Consider the following 20,388-nt stretch of genomic DNA (forward strand, 5'->3'; position numbering starts at 1 on the left):
ATTGTAGAGGCATGTCTGTTGGTACCTCTGAAGGGCCATCAATTGTGTTGTGTTCTTGTATAGCTCTAATGGCTGGTTTCTGCCATCTGTAATATCTTGTAATATTGTCCTCAGAAATATAGGCTCTGGAAGCAGCAGGAATATTAATTTGGGTATTCCATTGCTGCAATAGGTCACAGCCCCATAAATTCACTGCAATATTGGCTACATATGGCCTTAGTTTTCCTATTTGTCTGTCTGGACCTATACAATTGACCCATCTCGTGCTTTGTCTTACTCAAGATAGGGTTCCAATTCCTAAGAACTGAATATCCACCTCCTGAAGAGGCCAATGCGGATGCCAAGATTCTGGAGTAATGATACTTACATCCGCACCTCTGTCCAGTAAGCCAGTAATAAATTTGCCATTTATACACACTCTTAGCTGTGGTCTTTGTTCATTTATAGAAGTCTGCCAGAATATTCGTTTACTTTGTCCTCTTAGATTTCTTGATTCATTCACCACATTTAACTCATCCTTCAGGCCATTATTGCTTTTAACAGCAGGCATGGGGCATTCTAATTTCCCTGAAGAGGCATGTTCTCTGCAGTGATCGGAAATGACTGGACCACATTTGCCATGGGGGCCTTCGAGAGGCCCCCTATTGAGTTTCCCAATGGCAACGGGTTGCCCTGTTTATCTCTTGTTGACCTACACTCATTCGTCCAATGCCTGCCCTTTCCACATCTCCTACATAAACCTGAAGGCTGAGTCCTCCTATTCCTGTTATTCCTAGAAGAGGCATTATTCCTGGAATTCCATTGCCTGCAGTCCATTTTCATGTGTCCCATTTTGCCACAATGAAAGCATTTTGTAATATGATGTCTCCTTTTACCTTTGGAAATTGCTTCTTGCACCCATGTTTGATTGCCATAATCAAATGTATCAACATTCATTGTATGTAAAACCCATTCATCCAAAGGCGCTGATCTGATCTTTAAAGGCCCCAGGATCCTTTTGCATTCTACATTGGCATTCTCATAAGCCAAAGACTCAATTACTATATTTCTTGCTTCTGGATCAGGTATCCCTATTTGTACAGCCTTAGTTAGTCGTTGCAAAAAGTCACTAAAGGGTTCTCTCTGACCCTGTTTGACCCTGACATATGATTCTATTCTCTGACCTGAGTCTTGAACCCTGTCCCAGGCCCTTAGAGCTGCTGTAGCACATATGGATAAAATGTTTTCATCATAAAGAGCTTGTTCCTGAGGATCAGAGTAAAGTCCTTCCCCTAGAATTTGATCTAGAGAAACCTCAATTCCTTTTGCTGATTCTTGTTGTTGTAAAAGTCTGGCCTCTTGTTTGAACAGGCATTTGAAATGCCATAAAGGTCCGTTCTCGAGGACAGCTGACATTAATTGATTCCAATCTTGAGGGGTGGCCCTGCTGCTCAGAGCCCAGGATTTTAACATCTCTCTAACAAAGGATGAATGTAGTCCATAATTCACAATTGCTTGTTTAAATTCTTTCAGATCATTCATACATATAGGCTCCCATGTACGTTCTTTAATGACCTTAGGGTTTTTGGTGCCAGTTATCTTTTCTGATGTTATTACTGGAAAGGCAGGTATAACTCTGTGTAGACTTAGAATTTTCTGAGGTAAATGTTGCCTTTCTACCTTTTGCTCCTGTTCATCAGAGTCTATGATTTCCTCAATCTTATTAAATCTGCTCACCATTGCCTTCTGTAAGTCCTGAATCTCCTGTCCAGTATTATGCTCCAAAGCCTTCATTAACGATTCTAAGGCATGGAACTTGTCTGTCAGAGACACCATTTCCTCCTTGGACACAATCGCCTTCATTGATAATTCTAAGGCGTGGAGCTTGTCTGTTAGAGATACCATATCCTCCTTGGACATAATCCTCATGGCATGTACTGTGTCTTCTTGTATGGAAATCCTGTCAATTAATCTATCATACCATTTTGATAAAGTCCGATTTTCACATTCAATGGTTATAATCCTCTCAGCTAATGTTTCAGCACTTACAGTCATGGACTGGAGGTTACGAGTCATTTTGGTTGTCCCCTCCTCCAGAGCAGTGAAGCTTCCTTCTAAAGAAGCAATATCAGACTGTACCTTCTTGATATTTTGGTCAGTCGACTGAGTCATATCAGACAAAGATCTAGTCTCCTCCTTGAGAACTCCAAACTCTGATCTAGTCTCCTGCTTGAAAACTCCAAACTCTGATCTAGTCTCCTCCTTGAAAACTCCAAACTCTTTTTTGAGGAGGTTGGTGTCAGTCTGAATTGTCCTTAAGGTTTTAATCTCTGCCCTCAGCATTGCTGATTCAATCTTGAAGGACTGCATCGTCCTTATAAAATATCCAAACACCAGAAAAGCGACAAGTCCCAGAAATAACCAAGTAAGAGGAATATCAGAAACATCATGATCCTCATCCTCCATGGCGCAATTAAAAAGGCCATTGAATTTTTGGATAGTAATATTTTCTGACATGTTCAATCAAAAGAAATTGTATTTATTTATTTGTTTTCAACGGAAAAGAAAAATTTTACCTGTAATGACCCTTGCCTGCCAGTAAGTGGCGGGGGTGTACCTGAATCCACGTGGCAATGGCGCCAACCCGGAAAGATTCTGAAATATATATACACTCAAATCCAGAGGTTACTTTCAGGCTAGCAGCGCAAGCCAAACTCAGCCGGGGCTGCGGAGCTGGGATCCAGTGCAGGCTTTACTGTAAAGGCCGTGGGGCCTCCAAGGTGCTGTGTGCGCTCCGGCTGTTAGGCCCACGCCACGAGGTGGGAAAAAGGGCCCACGTCCGGGCGCCAAATAATGGCGAATCAATCCCACACCAATTATGTTTTAAGGGGGTATTTATTTTGGGGGGGTAAAACTTACATACACCATAAACCGTCAGGAAGGGAGCCTAGTTGCTGGAGCAGGAGCCGGGAGCAGGAGCCAGAACCAAGAGGCCTGAGCTGAGACTTGCGGCTCTTTTTAAAAGAGAAATATACCACGCCCCAGTGGGCTGGTATTTCAGCGACTATTAGCTGATGGAGTGGAAGGCGCTCCCGCAACACTGTGGGCTCGAGCTTCAGTGACTATTGGCTGAAGCAGCGGAAGGTACTCCCACAGCAGGTATTTTACTTCTGTCCCCCCCGCCTCTTCTTTTTTCTCTTATAGCTTATATACCCCAGTAAAATCTTTCAAGCAATATAAAATTCTATTTTTCAAGTGAATGATTGCAATGACTAAAAATAAAAGACAGCATGTTATCCACATCCCTTACATGATTAAATTTTATGTATTACAGGTGAAAGACAAGTTGTCCCAAGAACCCACATACATTCGTACCCAAGCAACTTGTTATAGATTAACAAAGTATAAGCAAGCAAGGTATTTTTCTCAGCAAGTTCTTTTGCTGGCAGACTGTATTTTGCAGTTACAAATAAAAGACCAATCATTTATTAGTTATCTCAAGGTAATCTTATAAAAAGTCTTAAAAGAATCACAAATCTAAACTTTTACCTATAAAAAATTGCTCTACTTTAAATTTTAAATCTTCAGGACGAATTGTGATTGGTTTCTTTTTTCTCTTTGGAGGCCCACCCCCCAGCTCACAAATAAATAAAGTGTTATTCTTTTTTTGCTTGTTTTTGCTTTATTTCTCGATACAGGGTTTCTCTGTGTAGCTTTGGAGCCTGTCCTGGAACTAGATCTTGTAGACCAGGCTGGCCTTGAACTCACAGAGATCCACCTGTCTCTGCTTCCCGAGTACTGGGATTAAAGGCATGTGCCACCATTGCCTGGCTCAGTACTCCAAGTGAAGTAAGAACTCAGTAAGTCTCTTTGGGAGTGAAAGACCCCCCCGAGGGATGTCTTCCTTACGAGAGAGGCCCCGAACCCACGAATCAGACGAAACCACACTTATGGATGCAAACAGCAAGAGGTTTATTCGAATACACAGGTACCTGGGGCGACAAGGTCTCTTGGAAGACTTGCGCGCCCCCAGGTTGGAGTGAGGGGTTCTTATAGGAGAGCAAAAGCGCGGGTACAGAAGCGAAAAGCGTGGTCATGGGGATTCATTCCATTGGTCAATTCAAATAAGGCTAAGAATGCGCGCTGAGTGGCAAATTCTTGACCTTTCACCTAAATACCAAGGAGGGGGTTGTCCAGGGGCTTCCTGTTTTTCCTGCTTTCCTAGCTGGAGACCCGATGGCCGATGGCCGGCTGTAATTACCCTGACTCACATCCTGTCACAGGACAAAAGGCCTCCCCCCTTGACTCTAATGCCTTACATTCCAACATCCAGGGTGGTATTCTTTTCTTTTTTCCTTTTCAGAAGTAGGAGTGTACCCTTCACTGAGAAGGACACAGACTCTCCACGGTCTTAGCAGAAATTCAGGGCCAGCATTGTGTCTCAGGGCACGGAGTGTGCAGCTCTGGAGAACAGGATATGTTTTTCCCATTCAGTGTCCCTTCACATTTGTTCCTTTCCTTCCTTCCCCTTCCCCTCCCCCATCCCCCTTTCTCCTCTAAATTCCTTGGCTCTAACAAAGAAACTCTCATCTTTCTGTTTCATTCAAAACTGGCAATCCTGTGGGGAATGAAGACTAAAAACTCTTCTCCTATTTCGCTGGCATCATGCCTGAATTTTAATACAATCATGATTCCATTTCCATGTATCAAGGTGTGCTACTAAAAAAAAAGCATTCTACACAATTATTTTATTAAAAAAGATAAAAGAATCTACAAGAAATTTGCAGGCTACAGTGTACCTCAGTGGGGGAGTAGTTATCTAGCATGTATGAAGCCTTGGTTTCAAGCCCCGGTATTGTAAAGAAGAATGAGAAGTGGGGTAGAAGGAGTGGAAGAAGTGAAGGGAAAGGACCCTTTTCAGCCTCCCCGTTTACAAATGAGGAGATTTGGAGGCAGAAGAGCAGCTTAGCGGGCATGCTCAGCACATCATGGCGACATGAAGCTGCCAAACCAGCTTGAAGCGTCTCCGGAAACCTCTCCATGACAGTGCTGCCATAACTCAGTTGCCTATTGATCCTAAACTCGTTCCTGGGTGCTACTCATATCTCACTCGGTGAGCACAGTGAAGAGCAGCGCACAGTACTGGACCCACACCATCGGATCTGAGGGCTGGAGTCCCGAGTCAGCCGGCAGTACACCCACCATTAAAATCATAGTCATGGAAGGATGCAGGCAGATCTTAACAAAGCTTGGACACATTTAGGAGAAAAAGTCACATTTGGATCCATCACCCTTGGCAGCTTTCCTTGAAGGGAACACCATGACCACGTACCTAAAACTGTGTCCTCAATAAGTGACTGGCACTGTGGACCAGGGGAACTGGGGACAGGCTAGCAAGCAGTCACTGCCTCTGCCCACCATTTGGGATTCCACGGAGTGGCCAAGGTACTGGAGAGAATAGCGAGCCCAAACAAGAAGAATAATTCTCTTATGCAGATGCAGATTAGTATGCCCTGCATGACTTATATTTAAATGCAAATTTCGAAATGAATCACAATTTCCAGATAGCAGATGGTAATTCAGGTAGATGCACAATCAAAAGAGGGATCCGTGCAGTTCACTCAAAGCTGGTTTTAGAAAAAAGGGAGTAGAACAAAGTTCATCCTGCTGCTGTATGTTTCAGGGTGCACTGAAACCCGCCGACTGCAAGCGAGTTCCGGTCCTCCCCAAGCCCTAGTCCAACCAGAATACTCTGGATGCTTCCTGAATTCGTTCAAATGATTACAGAAAACCCAAATCAAAACCATTCCAAAATAGGGTCGTCTCTGCTGGGCGGTGATGACACATGCCTTTAATCCCAGCACTGGGGAGGCAAAGGCAAAGGCAAAGGCAAGCGGTTCTCTGTGAGTTTGGGGCCAGCCTGCTCTACAGAGCAAGTTCCAGGACATGATCCAAAGTTAGAGAAACCCTAACTCAAAACAAAACAAAACAAAAAAACCAAAACAACAAACAACAAAAAAAGAGGTTTCTCTCCAGAAACAGGCCAAGCCAAACGAGAGAACATCGCTTCCCTTACCAGACATCTTAGGCTACCCTAATATCCTAGAACTTCCTGATCGAATGTTCCAGCTTTAACTAGGCAAATACAACAATATGACAATCATGATCTGGCACAAAGTGAACTGACAGGGGCTACAGCTTTGCAAAGCAGACTTAGAGTCTGGTATTAAAGAAGAGTCCTGGTTAGTACCGTGCGAGGGATAGTTTCTTAGAAAGATGATATTTAACTTCTGTTATCACTTCTTTACTTGTAAATCAGACGAGTGATCAGTTGGAAATGTTTACTCAGCTGCTTCCATGGATTGAGGACCTGCTTTCAGTAGTAAGAAAGCAAAGCCGGAGGAGTTCTGACACGTGGCCATCCATCACTCAGTCGGGCAAGAGTAGTCAGCATCGGCCATAATTTGAGAAGTTGACTGTAAGTTTTCCTTTTCTCTTATTTTTAAACTTTACAAGCCACACAGAAGAGAAACTATATACAGTCAGTATATAGTTTGACCTTACATGTCCAGCCTCTAGAATGTAAAGAAACATAGTTTTATTGCATTAAGTTCTCTGCTTGTGGAAATATGTTATGGTGGTCCCGGAGAACAAAAACATATCAGACACTCGCTTGCACTCTCCAGACAAGGTGGTTTTGTAAAGCTTATCATAACCTCTACCATTTAAAAAGTAAAGAACTGTCTCCTCAAGCAATGCTTGGGACACTACCCACATGTGTGCAAAATGATGGAAACACTTGCCTAATGCTGAAAAGAAAAAGAAACTCACATTAGATTAAAGACAGAAAACTACAAAATCCCTAAAAGAAAACCCAAGGCAAGTTATTCATGACATTGGTTTTGGGTGTGACTCAAAGGCCCAGGTAACAACAACAAAGAACCAAAGAGTTAGAGAACTGGACTTTATAAAGTTTTTAGAATACTATGTTCAAGACATACTAGTAACAGAGTCAAAGGGCATCAGAGAGATGGGGAAATAATAGAAAATCATGTCTAGAGGGGTTCCCAGGTCCAAGGAGAGGTCCCCAGATTGTTCCTTGGGCAGCAGAGGAAAGGATGACTGAACTGGCCCTATCCTATAGCCACACTGATGAATATCTTCCATATCACCATAGAACCTTCATCTGGTGATGGATGGAGATAGAGACAGAGATCCACATTGGAGCACTGGACTTAGCTCCCAAGGTCCAAATGAGGAGCAGAAGGAGGGAGAACATGAAGGAAGTCAGGATCACGAGGGGTGCGTCCACCCACTGAGACAGTGGGACTGATCTAATGGGAGCTCACCAAGGCCAGCTGGACTGGGAGTGTTGGAGCATGTGAACAAAATGTACACTCTGAACGTGGCTGGCAATGAAGGCTGACTGAGAAGCCAAGGACAATGGCACTGGATTTTTATTCTACTGCATGGACTGACTTTGTGGGAGCCTGGTTTGTTTGGATGCTCATCTTTATAGACATGGATGGAGCGGGGAAGACCTTGGACTTCCCATGGGGCAAGGAACCCTGACTGCTCTTAAGGCTAGAGAGGGAGGGGAAGGTTGGGAGGGGGAGGGAAAAGGGAGGCAGGGAGGAGGTGGAAATTTTTAATAAATAAAAATAAATAAATAAGAAAATCATGTAATTGATAACGGACTGATACCCAGAATACATAAAAAACTGAATCTTAACAACAAATACAAATTCCAACCCCCCAAAAGTGGGTAAAGGACTTGAATAGCTGTTTTCCCAAAGAGGTGCGTGCATGTTTACCAAGCACATAAAAAGACATTCCATACTGATCAAGAGAAACTCAAGTCAAAGGTACAATGAGTTACTACCTCATACTCATTAGCACTACTACTACTAAATAAAACCAGAAAATATCAGATGTGGGCAAGGATGTGATCCAAGACTCTCATTCGCCAGCGAAGTTGCTTTGTAGGAATGTAAAGAGGTTACGTTCCCCCTGCAGTGGTAAGGACTGAATTCACTCACGCTGGACAGAAACCTGCTGAGTTCACACAGTCTCAGAGTTTACAATCCCTGATCGTCGGTTCCATTGTCCTGGATATGTGGTGAAGCAGAACTTCAGGGCAGGGAACACAGAGTCTTAAAGCAGAGATGAATTATGGCCTAGAAACAGAGAGAGAAAAGAAAGAACTAGAGACAAGGACCTGCCCTGTATAACTATGATTCAGCTAAGCCTCCTCCAGTACCACCCACCAGTCCACCCGTCCATGACCCATCACTGATTAACCCACTGATCTGCCTTCAACACACACACACAAAGACCACAAGCTTCTGAGAAGCAGTTCAGACTCAAACCATTACAGCAATGAAAAATATCACAGGACACATGGATTTCATTTCTGCCTACCCAGTAAAGAGAACTGAAATCAAAGAGTCAGACTAGTTTCTGAGCATCCACGCCCACAGAAACGCCATTCACAATAGCTACATCACAGAAGCAACCCAGGAGTAAACGAGAAGATAAGCAAAATATGATACGCTCATATAATGGACCTCTGGCTGAAAAGGGGGAAAGCGTAGCGAGGCCGCAGGCAAAGACACGGCGTGAGAAAATGAAACGGAGAGTAGATAAGAAAACTTCATTGAAAACCTCAGTTTCCAAGCTTCTGCTGAGGTCACACACGGCTTATATTTTCTCACAACCTAGAGCCTTCACGCAGAAAGATACTTCCCCATCCCTTTCATTCTGGTCAAGAGCACTGTCGTTCTTGGGTTAACACGCTCAGAGCAATGCAGATACAGAAGTTCTTTTGGAAAAGTAGTTAACTCAGATTAAAACAGGAGAGAGAAAATAAACAATGAACACACATAGCAGAAGTTGTGTTCTTTAGCGAACAAACTCATGTAGCCTAAAGAAGACCCCAAGAGCCAGGCGGTGGTGGCGCAGGCCTTTAATCCCAGCACTTCGGAGGCAGAGGGAGGCTTGAGGATCTCAGTGAGTTCCAGGCCAGCCTGGTTTACAAAGTGAATTCCAGAACAGCAAGGACTGTTTTAGAGAAACCCTGTCTTGAAAAACAAAAACCAAAAAATAAATAAAATAAAATAAAACACCAAGAAAATGGAAACATTAACTTTCCTTATAATTTTTGATCTACTTATAGACTGAACCAAGTTCTAAGCTGGAAGAAGAAAGATATCACTGCAGGGCATGAAGATCACTCTCCTGGCTTCTTGATAGCAAAAACAGCGTAGCAAAAAAGGCACTGAGACGTGAGACGTGGAGAGAAAACAACAACAACAAAAAAAAACACCGTATTATAACAATACTGTCATCTGAAAAAACAGCGCTACTTTCACAGGGTGGACAAAAAACTCTATAAAATCAAAGTTTGAGCGATGTTTTAACTGAAAGACTCGTTCTATGTCAGGCTTTAGACTTCCGAATCAGAAGCCTGGGCCGGAAGGCATCGCAAGTCCCGTCCCCGACCGACCTTTCGGTCAACTCGAGTTGCTTGGTCCCTTTTGCAGCACCCTGTGCGACAGTTCCCGACTCACTTTACGGCGCTCCTGACGTGTTGCGCGGCGCTGCCGGAGCCGGCGGCGCGGTTGGTGCGGTAGCAGCGGTCTACACGGCGTGCTGTGGCGGTGTGCTCGCGCTGGGATGAGCGCGCGCTGCCCAGCCGCGCAGCGGAGTCATGGTGAGTGGTCGGCGCTGACGGGCCCAGACGTGGCGCTGGCCGCCCGGGCGGACGCCAAGACTGACCTTCGCTCCAGCCGACAGCCTGTCTGTGCTGAAGGCAAACGCTTGCGCCTCCTGGGGAGGTCGTCGGCCCGTTAACCCCCAACAAATCCTTTACGGTGGAATTGCCTTGTGGGACTCTTGCAGGGAGCTTTGCAAGCACTGTTTTCTAATCCAGTAGAAATCTTAGTTCTCACCGGTCTTGTTTAAACTTGAATAAGGTTCAGGTGTCTGTGGGTTAAAGTTCTCTTCGACCTCTGAAAAAGTCACCCTTATTGCTGTGGATAAGCAGGCCGACTTACCCTTTTCTTCTTAGTGAAAATAGCACACCAGACAGTAAATTGTGTATAAACATTGCAGTGGTTTTTAATTTTTTTGAGGCAGGGTCTCACTATGTAACCTGGCTGTCCCAGAGCTCAAGAGATCCACCTGCCAGAGGCTTCTAGGTGCTGGGAGTAAATAGCATTTAAAAGCCACCATCGTGTTCAACGTCAAATTGCAGTGTTTTAAAGACAAAACATTTTTACCAAAAAAAAAAAAAAGTTTCCTTCAGCAGGCGTGGTGCTGCACTCCATAGAGTTTCAGCTACTTAGGAAGGAAACTGAGGCTGAAAGATCGCAAATTCATGGCCAACCTGGACAATTTAGCAAGTCTTCACCCCAGAATAAAAGGGTGGAGACGTAGTCCCATCAGTATAGCGTCTTCCATGTGTGACACCCTAAGTTTCATCCCTAGTCCTTGCCAGAAAGGGGAAAAGAACTCACCTTTCACTGCAGAAGGCTGTAATGAGTTTGGATGCAGGCTAGGTGCAATTAGAGAAGTAAAGATATTCTCTTTTTCCCCCCTTACCAGGCCAGCACAGTGGTAGCAGTTGGACTGACTATTGCCGCTGCAGGATTTGCAGGTTTGTTTATGGCGTGGGGTCGGAAGAATAGACTGGTTATGGGTTAACTTGCTTATTCTATTGATTTTGGTTTTAGGCCGTTATGCTTTACAAGCCATGAAGCACGTGGAGCCTCAAGTAAAACAAGTTTTTCAAAGCCTACCAAAATCTGTAAGACAACTTTTTTTTTGGGGGGGGGGGTAAATGTATTGCCTGTATTTGAAGCCTGAAGCTGCCCTGTAGCCTGAATGTTCAGTGAGGAAGGAGTTGCAAACCTTAGGTGACAACTGAGGGTGGGTGACCTTTCACAGATGGTTACTTTATTACTCACATACTGCTAACCTGCCTTCCCTCATCTGCTGTCACATGAGACATAGGTAGTATTGCAGTGCTGTTAGATGTAACTACATCTAAACATCACACCCTGTCATGTTAAGAATGAGTCTTAACGGGATAAAGCACATAAGCTGCTGCTCTTCAGGACTTTGAGGATCCATGTTATAGACAGCAGAAGTCATGCTGTCCAAGGTTAAATTAAGGTCCTGATGGCAGAATTTCCCCCACACTGCCATAAAGTCTTTAGTGGTTGCTTTGAACCAGATATGATACTGCTTTCTATGCAGAATATGGGTGACAATGGCCTCCATTCATTCCTGGTTTTCTTAAGTCCTCGAGACAATTTGTTCCAGTTTGGCTGGAGGAAATGGATGTTTAATGCTTATTGCAGTAGCTACCACTACTCAAGCTAAAATACCTTGGGAAGTAGACTTGTAGGTCTTTGAAATGTGCTATTTTCTCTTGATTTAACCAACCTTCCATTTACTTCATTAATCTTTCAATTCAATTTCCCTTCCAGGCCTTCAGTGGTGGGTACTATAAAGGTGGGTTTGAACCCAAAATGACAAAACGGGAGGCAGCATTAATACTAGGTGTAAGGTAAGATTTTTACTCATTAATAGATGTAGGGTAGTTTCTATTAGTATTTTCCTGCAATTGAGAATAAGGTAGTTATTAGGAATTTTGTCCCAAGAAGACACTGATTTTATATTGGTCAGCTCCTTCCATGAAAATCTTTAAGCCTAACATGCCTGCATAAGTACAGGACTCTCACTGAGGGATATGTAACAGATTATGACAGTGCTCACTGCTCCCTGGAGTGATCTGCAGTGAAGGCCAACAATATCCAGTTTTGTTTTTAGGCACTATAATTTGGTTCTGATTTAGAAAATGCATTTTATATCTGTGAGGCTTATTAAAGTGTTAAAATTTGACCCTTCGGTATAGTCTGTGTGTGATTTTGAAAAAATCAAAGCAACAAATTGTTTCCCTTTTCATATTAGCCCTACTGCCAATAAAGGAAAGATCAGGGATGCTCACCGACGGATTATGCTCTTAAACCACCCAGACAAGGGTAAGTAACGGCTCAGCTTTTGTTAAGCATGTTGTTGGACTGCTGTTAAGGGGATAACTAATTATATAAATGTCTAAATGTACATATGAGCAGTTTCCCAGGCATGGATCACATAGTAGTCTTATATAAATAAAATCTACCCAATATAACACATTCCTGTAATCCCAGTACTCAGGGAGGGGGGCTGAGACAAGAGGATCAAAGGTTAACAGTGCAAAACAGTCTGACACCTTATCTCACCAAAACAAAAGTATAAGAGCCACTGTGATTTGGGAGTAATAAAAAATTGAATAGTGCTTTTAGGTTGTTTGATAAAATATCTTCCAGTAATGATCACAAATATTAGATATTTTGGTTGGCTTGTTTTTATGACATCTTGCTATGTAGCCAAGGTTGGTCTAAACCTCATGACCATTCTGCCTCAGCCCCAAGTGGTGGGATTAAAAATGTACACATCAACTCTTGGATTAGTTTTGTTGTGTATTTTTGAGTTTTGCTATATATTTGCTTAGATTCATAAATAACCAAGTGCTAAATTTTAATTAGAAAAATTCTAAGGGGTTTCCCCTTTTAGTGGGTGCTTGGAACAGAAATTATTATTTGGAAACCTATGAGCTGTGTTCGCTTTTGATATACCTCAAAGTAGCTTTCAATGGTAAAAGGGATTACTTTGACTAAAAACGTAAAAATCTGTTGTCATGTGCAAATCTTGTTTGTAGGAAAAAGCGTTTTGCCAAGTTTAAACAGGACAACTGTTTAGTATGAGACTTTACAGTGTAAGGAATTTAGCTTGAATTACTTAAGGTCATCTGTTCTGGATGCGTAGGTAGAGTCCATACACAGTTATTCTACCGGCATCCTCTTGATGCTCTTTGATGGGCTTCATCAGGTTATTAAAACGGCAACTCTAGATGACGTTAGAAAGGGTCACTGAAGCAGAAAAGGATGTAAAGCAATAGGTCTTCTCAAAATAAGCTAGAAGTCCCTGGGAACACTTGAAACAGTGGACTATGTTCACCTGTGCAGTAATGAACAGCGTTTGTTTCAGATGCCTGTGTGGAAAGGGCTAAATCTGTCAGTCAGATTTTAAGTTTTTTAAAGGTGTTTTCATCTCATTTCCCAATACTTTATCCTGTAATTTCGTGACCTACTTAAGGTATCATAGTTGCTTTTTAGAAAATGAAAATAGTATCTCTGTTAAGGTCTGGGATCTTTGAAATGCAAGTAACTTTTGGCAGATTTAGAATCTGTGCTCTAAACTATGTCTCCCCCCCTTTCTTCTATAGGAGGATCTCCTTATATAGCAGCAAAAATCAATGAAGCTAAAGACTTACTAGAAGGTCAAGCTAAAAAATAAATGTGATGAATTTTAAGTCAATTAGTCTATGTTTTTGTAATAAAATACCCCAGAGCTATAATTTGTGAAATGACTTAGAATCAGTGTCTTGGTGTATTTTGTTCGAATTTTAGGATTTCAGGATTGAGATTATTTATAGTATTAGCAATTATAATTACAGATACACACTATCTGAATATAAACATTGTTCTTTACTTAACAAAGAAATTTTAGTACTTATGTTGCTCTTCAAGGCTTTGCTCTGAGAATGCCCTACTGCAGTTTATTAAGCCAGGCAGCGTGAACTACTGAAGCAGGGATTCTTTGGGGGGTAAAACTCCAGGCATGACGGCCTGCTCAAGTACACTGTAATTCAAACTTACTAATTTAGCTAAATTTCCATCTAAGAAATTTTAGTTCACTGACAATTCAATTTCATCAATACGTTAAAACTTTAATACTGCTGTCCTGAACTATGTAGACTAGGCTGGCCTTGAACTCAAGAGATCTACTTGTCTTTCCCAAATGCTGGGATTAAAGGTGTGTCCCACCATACCCAGCTACATTAAAACTATAATAGAAGCATTTCTGTGTATAGCTCCTGTTTTTAATTCCTATTTAGCTAGTCTCTTAAAAATACTTACAAGTTGTCCCCATTTTGCTTTCTACATAGTTCATCTGTATGACAAAGCTTATTTGTGAATTTAAAGTCCTCTCAATATTAAAATACTAAGAGCCAGTGCAGGCCTTTAATCCCAACATGTGAAAAGCTTTTGATTTTCAGCCTCAACTGTTAACATTTTACATACTATACATCCAAGTGACACTTGAAGGCAGGTAACTTTTAGTTCAACATTAAAGTATGTAAGGACTTGTATAGATCAGGAGGTAAAATCTCTGGCTGGTAGCATTTGTGAATTTCAGTTAATCAGAGCATGCTGAGGGAAACACGGTGGGTGTGTGAATGTGGTCAAGGGTACTAAGGGTGTTAATAGTGGACACATAACAGTAATTAATAGTAAATAGCTCTGTATTTACTTCCTATCTTGTACCCTTGTTCAAAGTAAGTCCTTACAAATAAGAGTTAAGAAGTTTGAGTGTGATGAAAACTAGCTTCTAGAGATTTTGTGTAGCAGAAACACCCCCAAGCCCCATCACACTAGGGAAGAGGCCAGGTCTAGGGGTAGACACAATTGATTCTTACAGCAGCTGTGTTCTGTGATACTCAACTAGCAAATGTCGACAATTCTGTTTCTAATGGGAAGAGGTTCTTGTGAGTTTCTAGACATATGCTTCTCTTTGAACATTAATACTTATTTAATGTATTTCCTTCATCAGTATTTTCAAGTTGGAAGCACTACAGCATAACTTTGGCATATACAGCCTTTCTTATTTTGAGCAACACAGCACTACACCACACAGGAAGATAAGAAAAAATCAATACAAGCAAAAGCAGGTAATACACACTGCACTGCCTTACCTGAAGGCATGTCATTAGAAATGATCAGCAAAGCAAGTGGAGTGTTAATGTGGGTTTTATGTTAGCAAGCAGGTAAATGCACTTAAGGAATCCATATTTGAGGGTAGTCAAATTATGGTTTACTAACCTCTTATTTAGCCATTTGAACTAACAATAAAAATAAATTCATTCAGGGCTGAAAACATGGCTCATAAACCCTGTCTGCTCTTAAAGAGGACCCAGGTTTGATTTTTAGAACACAGGCGATCTGATACCATCATCTGGCCTCCTTGGACACAGCCTTCACATGATATATAAATGCAGGCAAAACACCTACATAAAAGAATGTCAAATGCTATGCATACCTGTTAGGAAACAAGCACCCAAACACTGAAAGCCTATCTTTCATACCAAGGAGCCATTCATTCTTCGACAGTAGTCTTTATTTACTCTAGGCTTACCTTTTCCAAGCTGAAGAATCTATTTCATTGGAAGCTCTAGGTATAATGTTTAAATGTCACATATGTAAGGGCTCTTAGGAATAGGACCTATAAAAAAAGGGCCTTCTCCGTGGTATTTCCTTAAGTGCTTAAAGCCTCCTGCATTGTGGTAAGCATTCTTAGTGTATCTCAACTATTATGTGTTTAACAGAAGAGAACCAAAGTTTAGAAAAGTAATGTGTCCATGGAGACAAGGTCAAATGGGAAAACCTGCTTCTTTTCAGACTCACAGTTCTATGCCCCTAACGTCTGTAACCTTTCAGTTCGAATCGAATCATCTAAGCATGTTTCTTGGTGATACTTGCTACGCATCCAGCTGTTTACACATACATATAAAGTGCCAAGGATTGGACCGTTTTGCCATAAGCTAGGCAAGCACTTGCCAACATTCCTATCAGGTATTGTAAATGGCGATGAAGGGTTAGGTGCAGATCAGTGGCAAAGGAATAGCTGCAACTTAGGACCAGGAATCTGACAGGAAGGCTAAAATGTGTAGGCCAAACACTAAATATTGGATATTTTCCCCTCAGGAACCATCCAGCTTGGTTTTTTGTTTTGTTTTGTTTTTTGAGACAGGATTTCATTGGGACTTAACTCAGACTTAAACTCTTATTAGGATGGGGGCAGGCAGTAGTCAGTCAACACAAACATTCTGTCTCCAGTTTCCCGGTGCTGATCAAAAGTCTGACCTTCCAACGCTTGACTAATGTGGGGATTGTACGCAAACCACATTTACGCAGCAAACACTTTACTGACAGAGGGATATATGAAATGAAAATTTAAGGATTCCTCCATATTTTATTAAGAGGAAAATGATTAGCTAATGAACAGATGACTGAACCTGGGCCTTTCTTTCCCAGTTTATCATGTTCACTTACAGTCCTGGCTCTCCATCCATAGGTTACCTTTGGTGTTGACATTACTACGACAGAAACCCTAGCTCACTGTCTTTAGAAATTTTTTTTTTCTCTGATAATGCCAAGTACACCTTAGCATTATCCTGAAAGTCAATTATCTTTGGACACCATGGATTTTTAGCAAATTCTCTTACCTTCAAGCTTTCTCCAAATAACAGGAGTACTTAAGGAAGAGTGATAGAAAAACTGTCAAATTGTGTTATCTGAGACCCTTTCCACCTCTATATTCAGAACCAGCGAAAAGTACTAGGGGCAATGAGTTGCTTTCTAAAAAGGTAAAAACTAGAGCCAGTAAATGGTTCAGCGAGTACACTTACTACAAGCCAGGCAAGAAACTGGACTTGCCTGGCTTGTAGTTGAGTTGAAGGAGTGAACATCCCCTAAGATACCTTCCATGTGTTCCGTGGCACAAGCACTGCACACTTAGAAAAACATACTTTAAAAAAATTTCAGGCAAAACCCTAAACCTGTGAACTGCCATCCTGTACAGCTTCTCAGTCTGAATATATCCTACCTTAAACATTACATACAAATGATTAAAATAAAGACAAGTAAAGTGATAGTAAAAATTACTAACCAGAATATAGTCTTGGATATGAGAATTCATAACAAATCTTTTTCTGGTTAATGACCTATAATAAGTTTTCAATTCAGAAACCTGAGATTAAATGCTACCACCCTCGAAATATTTACGAGAAATTTACAACTTGGCTCAAGTTCAATTAACAGCACATTAAAAAGTCCACAGGCAATGTCAAAAAATATTTAATAAACTCAGCAGCTGAGAACATTAGAACAAGTAACCCTGAGAATAAGAAACATCAATCTAGGCAAGATGGCTCGATGGGTAAAGGTACTTGGGGTCAGCCTGGCAACCTGAATTTTACCCCAGAACCCACAAAGTCTAGGTAATCAATATGAATTAGTATTATATTTATACCTAGTAGAAATTTTGCTTTTTTTTTGTTTGGTAAAAATGGTTTTAAACTGCAAATTTAGTAAACAGAGTAACTTCAGAATATGTTAAGATACAACTACCAAAATACAGAGAAAGTTGGAAATCTTTAAGTGGAGTGGAGCAAATGATATACTTGCTACTTGTGGCTGTCAGGCTGTATAAGAAGGGGATTCTTTTTGTGTTGAGCCTAACTGAATGTCAGGAATGGACACACCCAACATACACCACTGCAAGTACTTTCATACTCACAAGGCTATGAGACATACGGTTAAAATGCTATTAACTCCAAAATATAGACTTAACGCACAATGGCTCCTAATTATATGCTTTTTATCTGTAACATCTCAAATGTTTAAAGTTTGTGGGAAATCATGGTCAGGTCTACCTGTATTCAGGTACTCAGAGAAGGGTGGAACAGAAGGTTAAACCTAGTCATTTGATACAGCCAGATAGACATGGTGGCTCAGGTAGACAGGCTGGTCTCAAGTAATCACAGCACTGAATACCTGAGGCAGGAAGATTACTTTGGAGTTTAAAGCCATAACGGAATATAGACCTCTCTCAAATCTTAAAAACAGTTTAAAAAAAAAAATGCTACGGACACAAGTCTATGTCAAAATATTTCTTACAGAGGTTCCTGGGTTCAATTCCCAATATCACCAAAAATTAATTTTTTAAAAAGGTATTATTTTCTTATAGATTACATGTGCCTCTATCATCGAGCTGATGAACAACTCCTTACTAAATTTCTAGTGCTTTTAATTAATTAGGTTAACAAAACAAAACCCAAAACCTATCAATAGCTGGTCATTTTTGACCCCTAAGAGTAGTAATTTACAAGGAAATAACAATAACCCTAATGTAATGGTGCGTTTCAACTAGCAGTACATACTTTCAAGTGAACACCTGTTCAAAGACTGACTATATTTGACTGAGATTCCAACAGATTAAAGCCAAACTCTTACCATATATTAACAGGGTAAAGAGCAATTATAACACCCCAATTAAACAAGTTAGGAGGTAATGAATTGATATGCGGGAACCCAAGCCATAAAAAAAGCAAATTAAGACTGAATGAGATATTAAAATAAAACATGTTCTCCTTTTCAAATTCTACAAAGCTTCAGACACAAATGCAATGGCCCTTTACTGACAAAAATACATGCCACATTATGGTACGGTTCCCATTTGTTTTCCTTAGCATTCGTATGCTAGACTTATTTAGTCTTTAAGAATTCTAATTATTTGAGACATAAAAAAATTGGAATGTCTGAAGAGAACAAACCAACTTCTCCAGATTTTCCTCAGGTTACAATGCCCAAGTCAAATCACAGTCAGCTACAGCATTCACTCTGATTTAAGGGTGCTAGGACTCAAGAGTAAACCACCTAATGCTTCTCACTTCAGACTTAGTGCCTCTTCATTTTACTAAGTGTTATCTCCCTCTTCATTTTACTAAGTGTTATCTCCTGCACTTTTAAAATGTACTTCATTTAAGCAAAATCCCTTGACTTTGTCTCAGCAACACCTAGGTAATTTCCCAAGAACATACTGGATTGACACTCTGCTGAACTCCACATTAAAATTTTAGAACTAAGGAATTTTTTTTTTTTTTTTGCATCCTTGCTTTCACTTTTTGGGGGGTGGGACACACAAGAATCCCAGAATCCTTACCGTACCCTCCCCCAATCAATCAGGAAAACCAGGTCATTTTTGACCCTCAAATAATATTCACCTGTACTTCACATGGGTCTCCATACCTCAGTGCTTTGAGCTGTCAAAACCTTTCAGAATACACTTTCTGCTTTCACATTTTATATTATGTGCTACAGCAAGGATTCCCACTCGTAATCTAACCAAGGTAGCAGCCAAAGTACCAAAAGGAACCTGAATCAATGGTCCCTCTGGGGAGGTGGATTTCACTCTGACCAAATATCTGCAAGGAAAATAGACTGACAGTTCTTTGGTGCCGATTCTTAAGGGGCAAGTCACTGAATGGTTATTTTCAGGTAATGAAATCTCAGCTCTTAAAGAATTGATTACTAAATCTTGCTCCTCAAGTGTTTCAGCAATACTTAATTATGATAGTTTAATTTTTATGACAAAAACATTGTAGGGAATCTGGCATGGGAAAAATGAAAAATTACACTTAGCATCATGTTTCCCAGCTTGGGAATGAATAGTCTTTGTGGGCTAGGGATGTAGCATAGTGGCAAACCACCAATTCCCATCAGACACAAAATTCTTTTTGTCCAGTACTTAATGGTTAAATTTGTAACCTACATACACAGAAGTAAGTAATTAAGAAACCAATTATTTAACTTGTTTTCAAAACTTTCAAAAGGAGGTTATGGTTATTTAACATGGTATACTAAGTGCAAGTTCACTATACACACCTCACTTTCAAGTTCTATTATCACATCTATTCAAGAAAAAAAAAGCCAGTATCAGTGCATGTAACTCTTAATTAAAATGTGACTGGCTATGGCCACACACATACTGATAAGCAAATTGTCTGTTGTAACTATGTGAATTATCCCTCAGTTCATTTATAAAAAAGCTCAACACTTTTATGAACATAATTAATAAATTATGCACATAAAAACATTTCAAATGACAAAACTAAGCACTTCCAGGAGTCTATGCAACACATGGAGCCTTCACAAATATTTCAGTAACCACAGAAATATGAATTTATCATTAAACTTCCATCTGAAAAAAAACCTTTCATAAAATTAAGTCTTCTGAAGGAAGTATTTTTAATCTTTTAATTACTGATTTTCAATCACTGGTATGAAAACCTTCAAAATTATTTCCTTGTCAATCAAAAACCACATTATTGGCCTATTAAATACTGCTTATCATACCTTTAAAAGTTTTTAAATGAAGAACTAAAGGCAAAAGTAAAATGTGTATCTTCTGCCTCCCATATCTTCTACAACTTCTTTTAGATTAGAATTTAATATGAAGATGTTTCTCTAACAGCAAAGACATATATTTTCTAAACCATTTAACAGTCAAAATTAAGTGTTAAGACTTTAGAGTAAATGGTTAGCATTTTAATACTAGATCTGAGGGCAGAATAAATGCTTTTGAAAAGCAATCCAAGAATGCTATCTATTCTAGGTCTGTGACGTAATCCTACTTCTTTGAAACAATTGGCATAAAAAGTAGAAAGTTAAAATCAGCAAA

The 20,388-nt window shown here is 40.6% G+C and overlaps 1 protein-coding gene across 1 annotated transcript; it reads left to right on the top strand.

The window, feature by feature from the left end:
• Positions 1-9,548: 9,548 nt before the first annotated feature.
• On the top strand, positions 9,549-13,463 carry Dnajc19 (DnaJ heat shock protein family (Hsp40) member C19). Its single transcript, XM_048429911.3, has 6 exons — positions 9,549-9,691; positions 10,585-10,636; positions 10,713-10,786; positions 11,472-11,551; positions 11,956-12,026; positions 13,313-13,463. The coding sequence occupies exons 1-6, from the start codon at positions 9,689-9,691 to the stop codon at positions 13,381-13,383; spliced, it is 351 nt and encodes a 116-aa protein (XP_048285868.1). The 5' UTR covers positions 9,549-9,688; the 3' UTR covers positions 13,384-13,463.
• Positions 13,464-20,388: the final 6,925 nt, after the last annotated feature.

Source organism: Myodes glareolus, chromosome 20, assembly GCF_982192425.1.
Source record: "Myodes glareolus chromosome 20, mMyoGla1.1, whole genome shotgun sequence".
Taxonomy (NCBI): Eukaryota; Metazoa; Chordata; class Mammalia; order Rodentia; family Cricetidae; genus Myodes; species Myodes glareolus.

Excerpts from the sequence above, each read along its gene's own strand:
- Dnajc19 (XM_048429911.3), top strand. Across the intron at positions 10,637-10,712 it reads TGCCGCTGCAGGATTTGCAG|GCCGTTATGCTTTACAAGCC; the intron begins GTTTGTTTATGG and ends TTTTGGTTTTAG. Across the intron at positions 10,787-11,471 it reads TTCAAAGCCTACCAAAATCT|GCCTTCAGTGGTGGGTACTA; the intron begins GTAAGACAACTT and ends TTTCCCTTCCAG.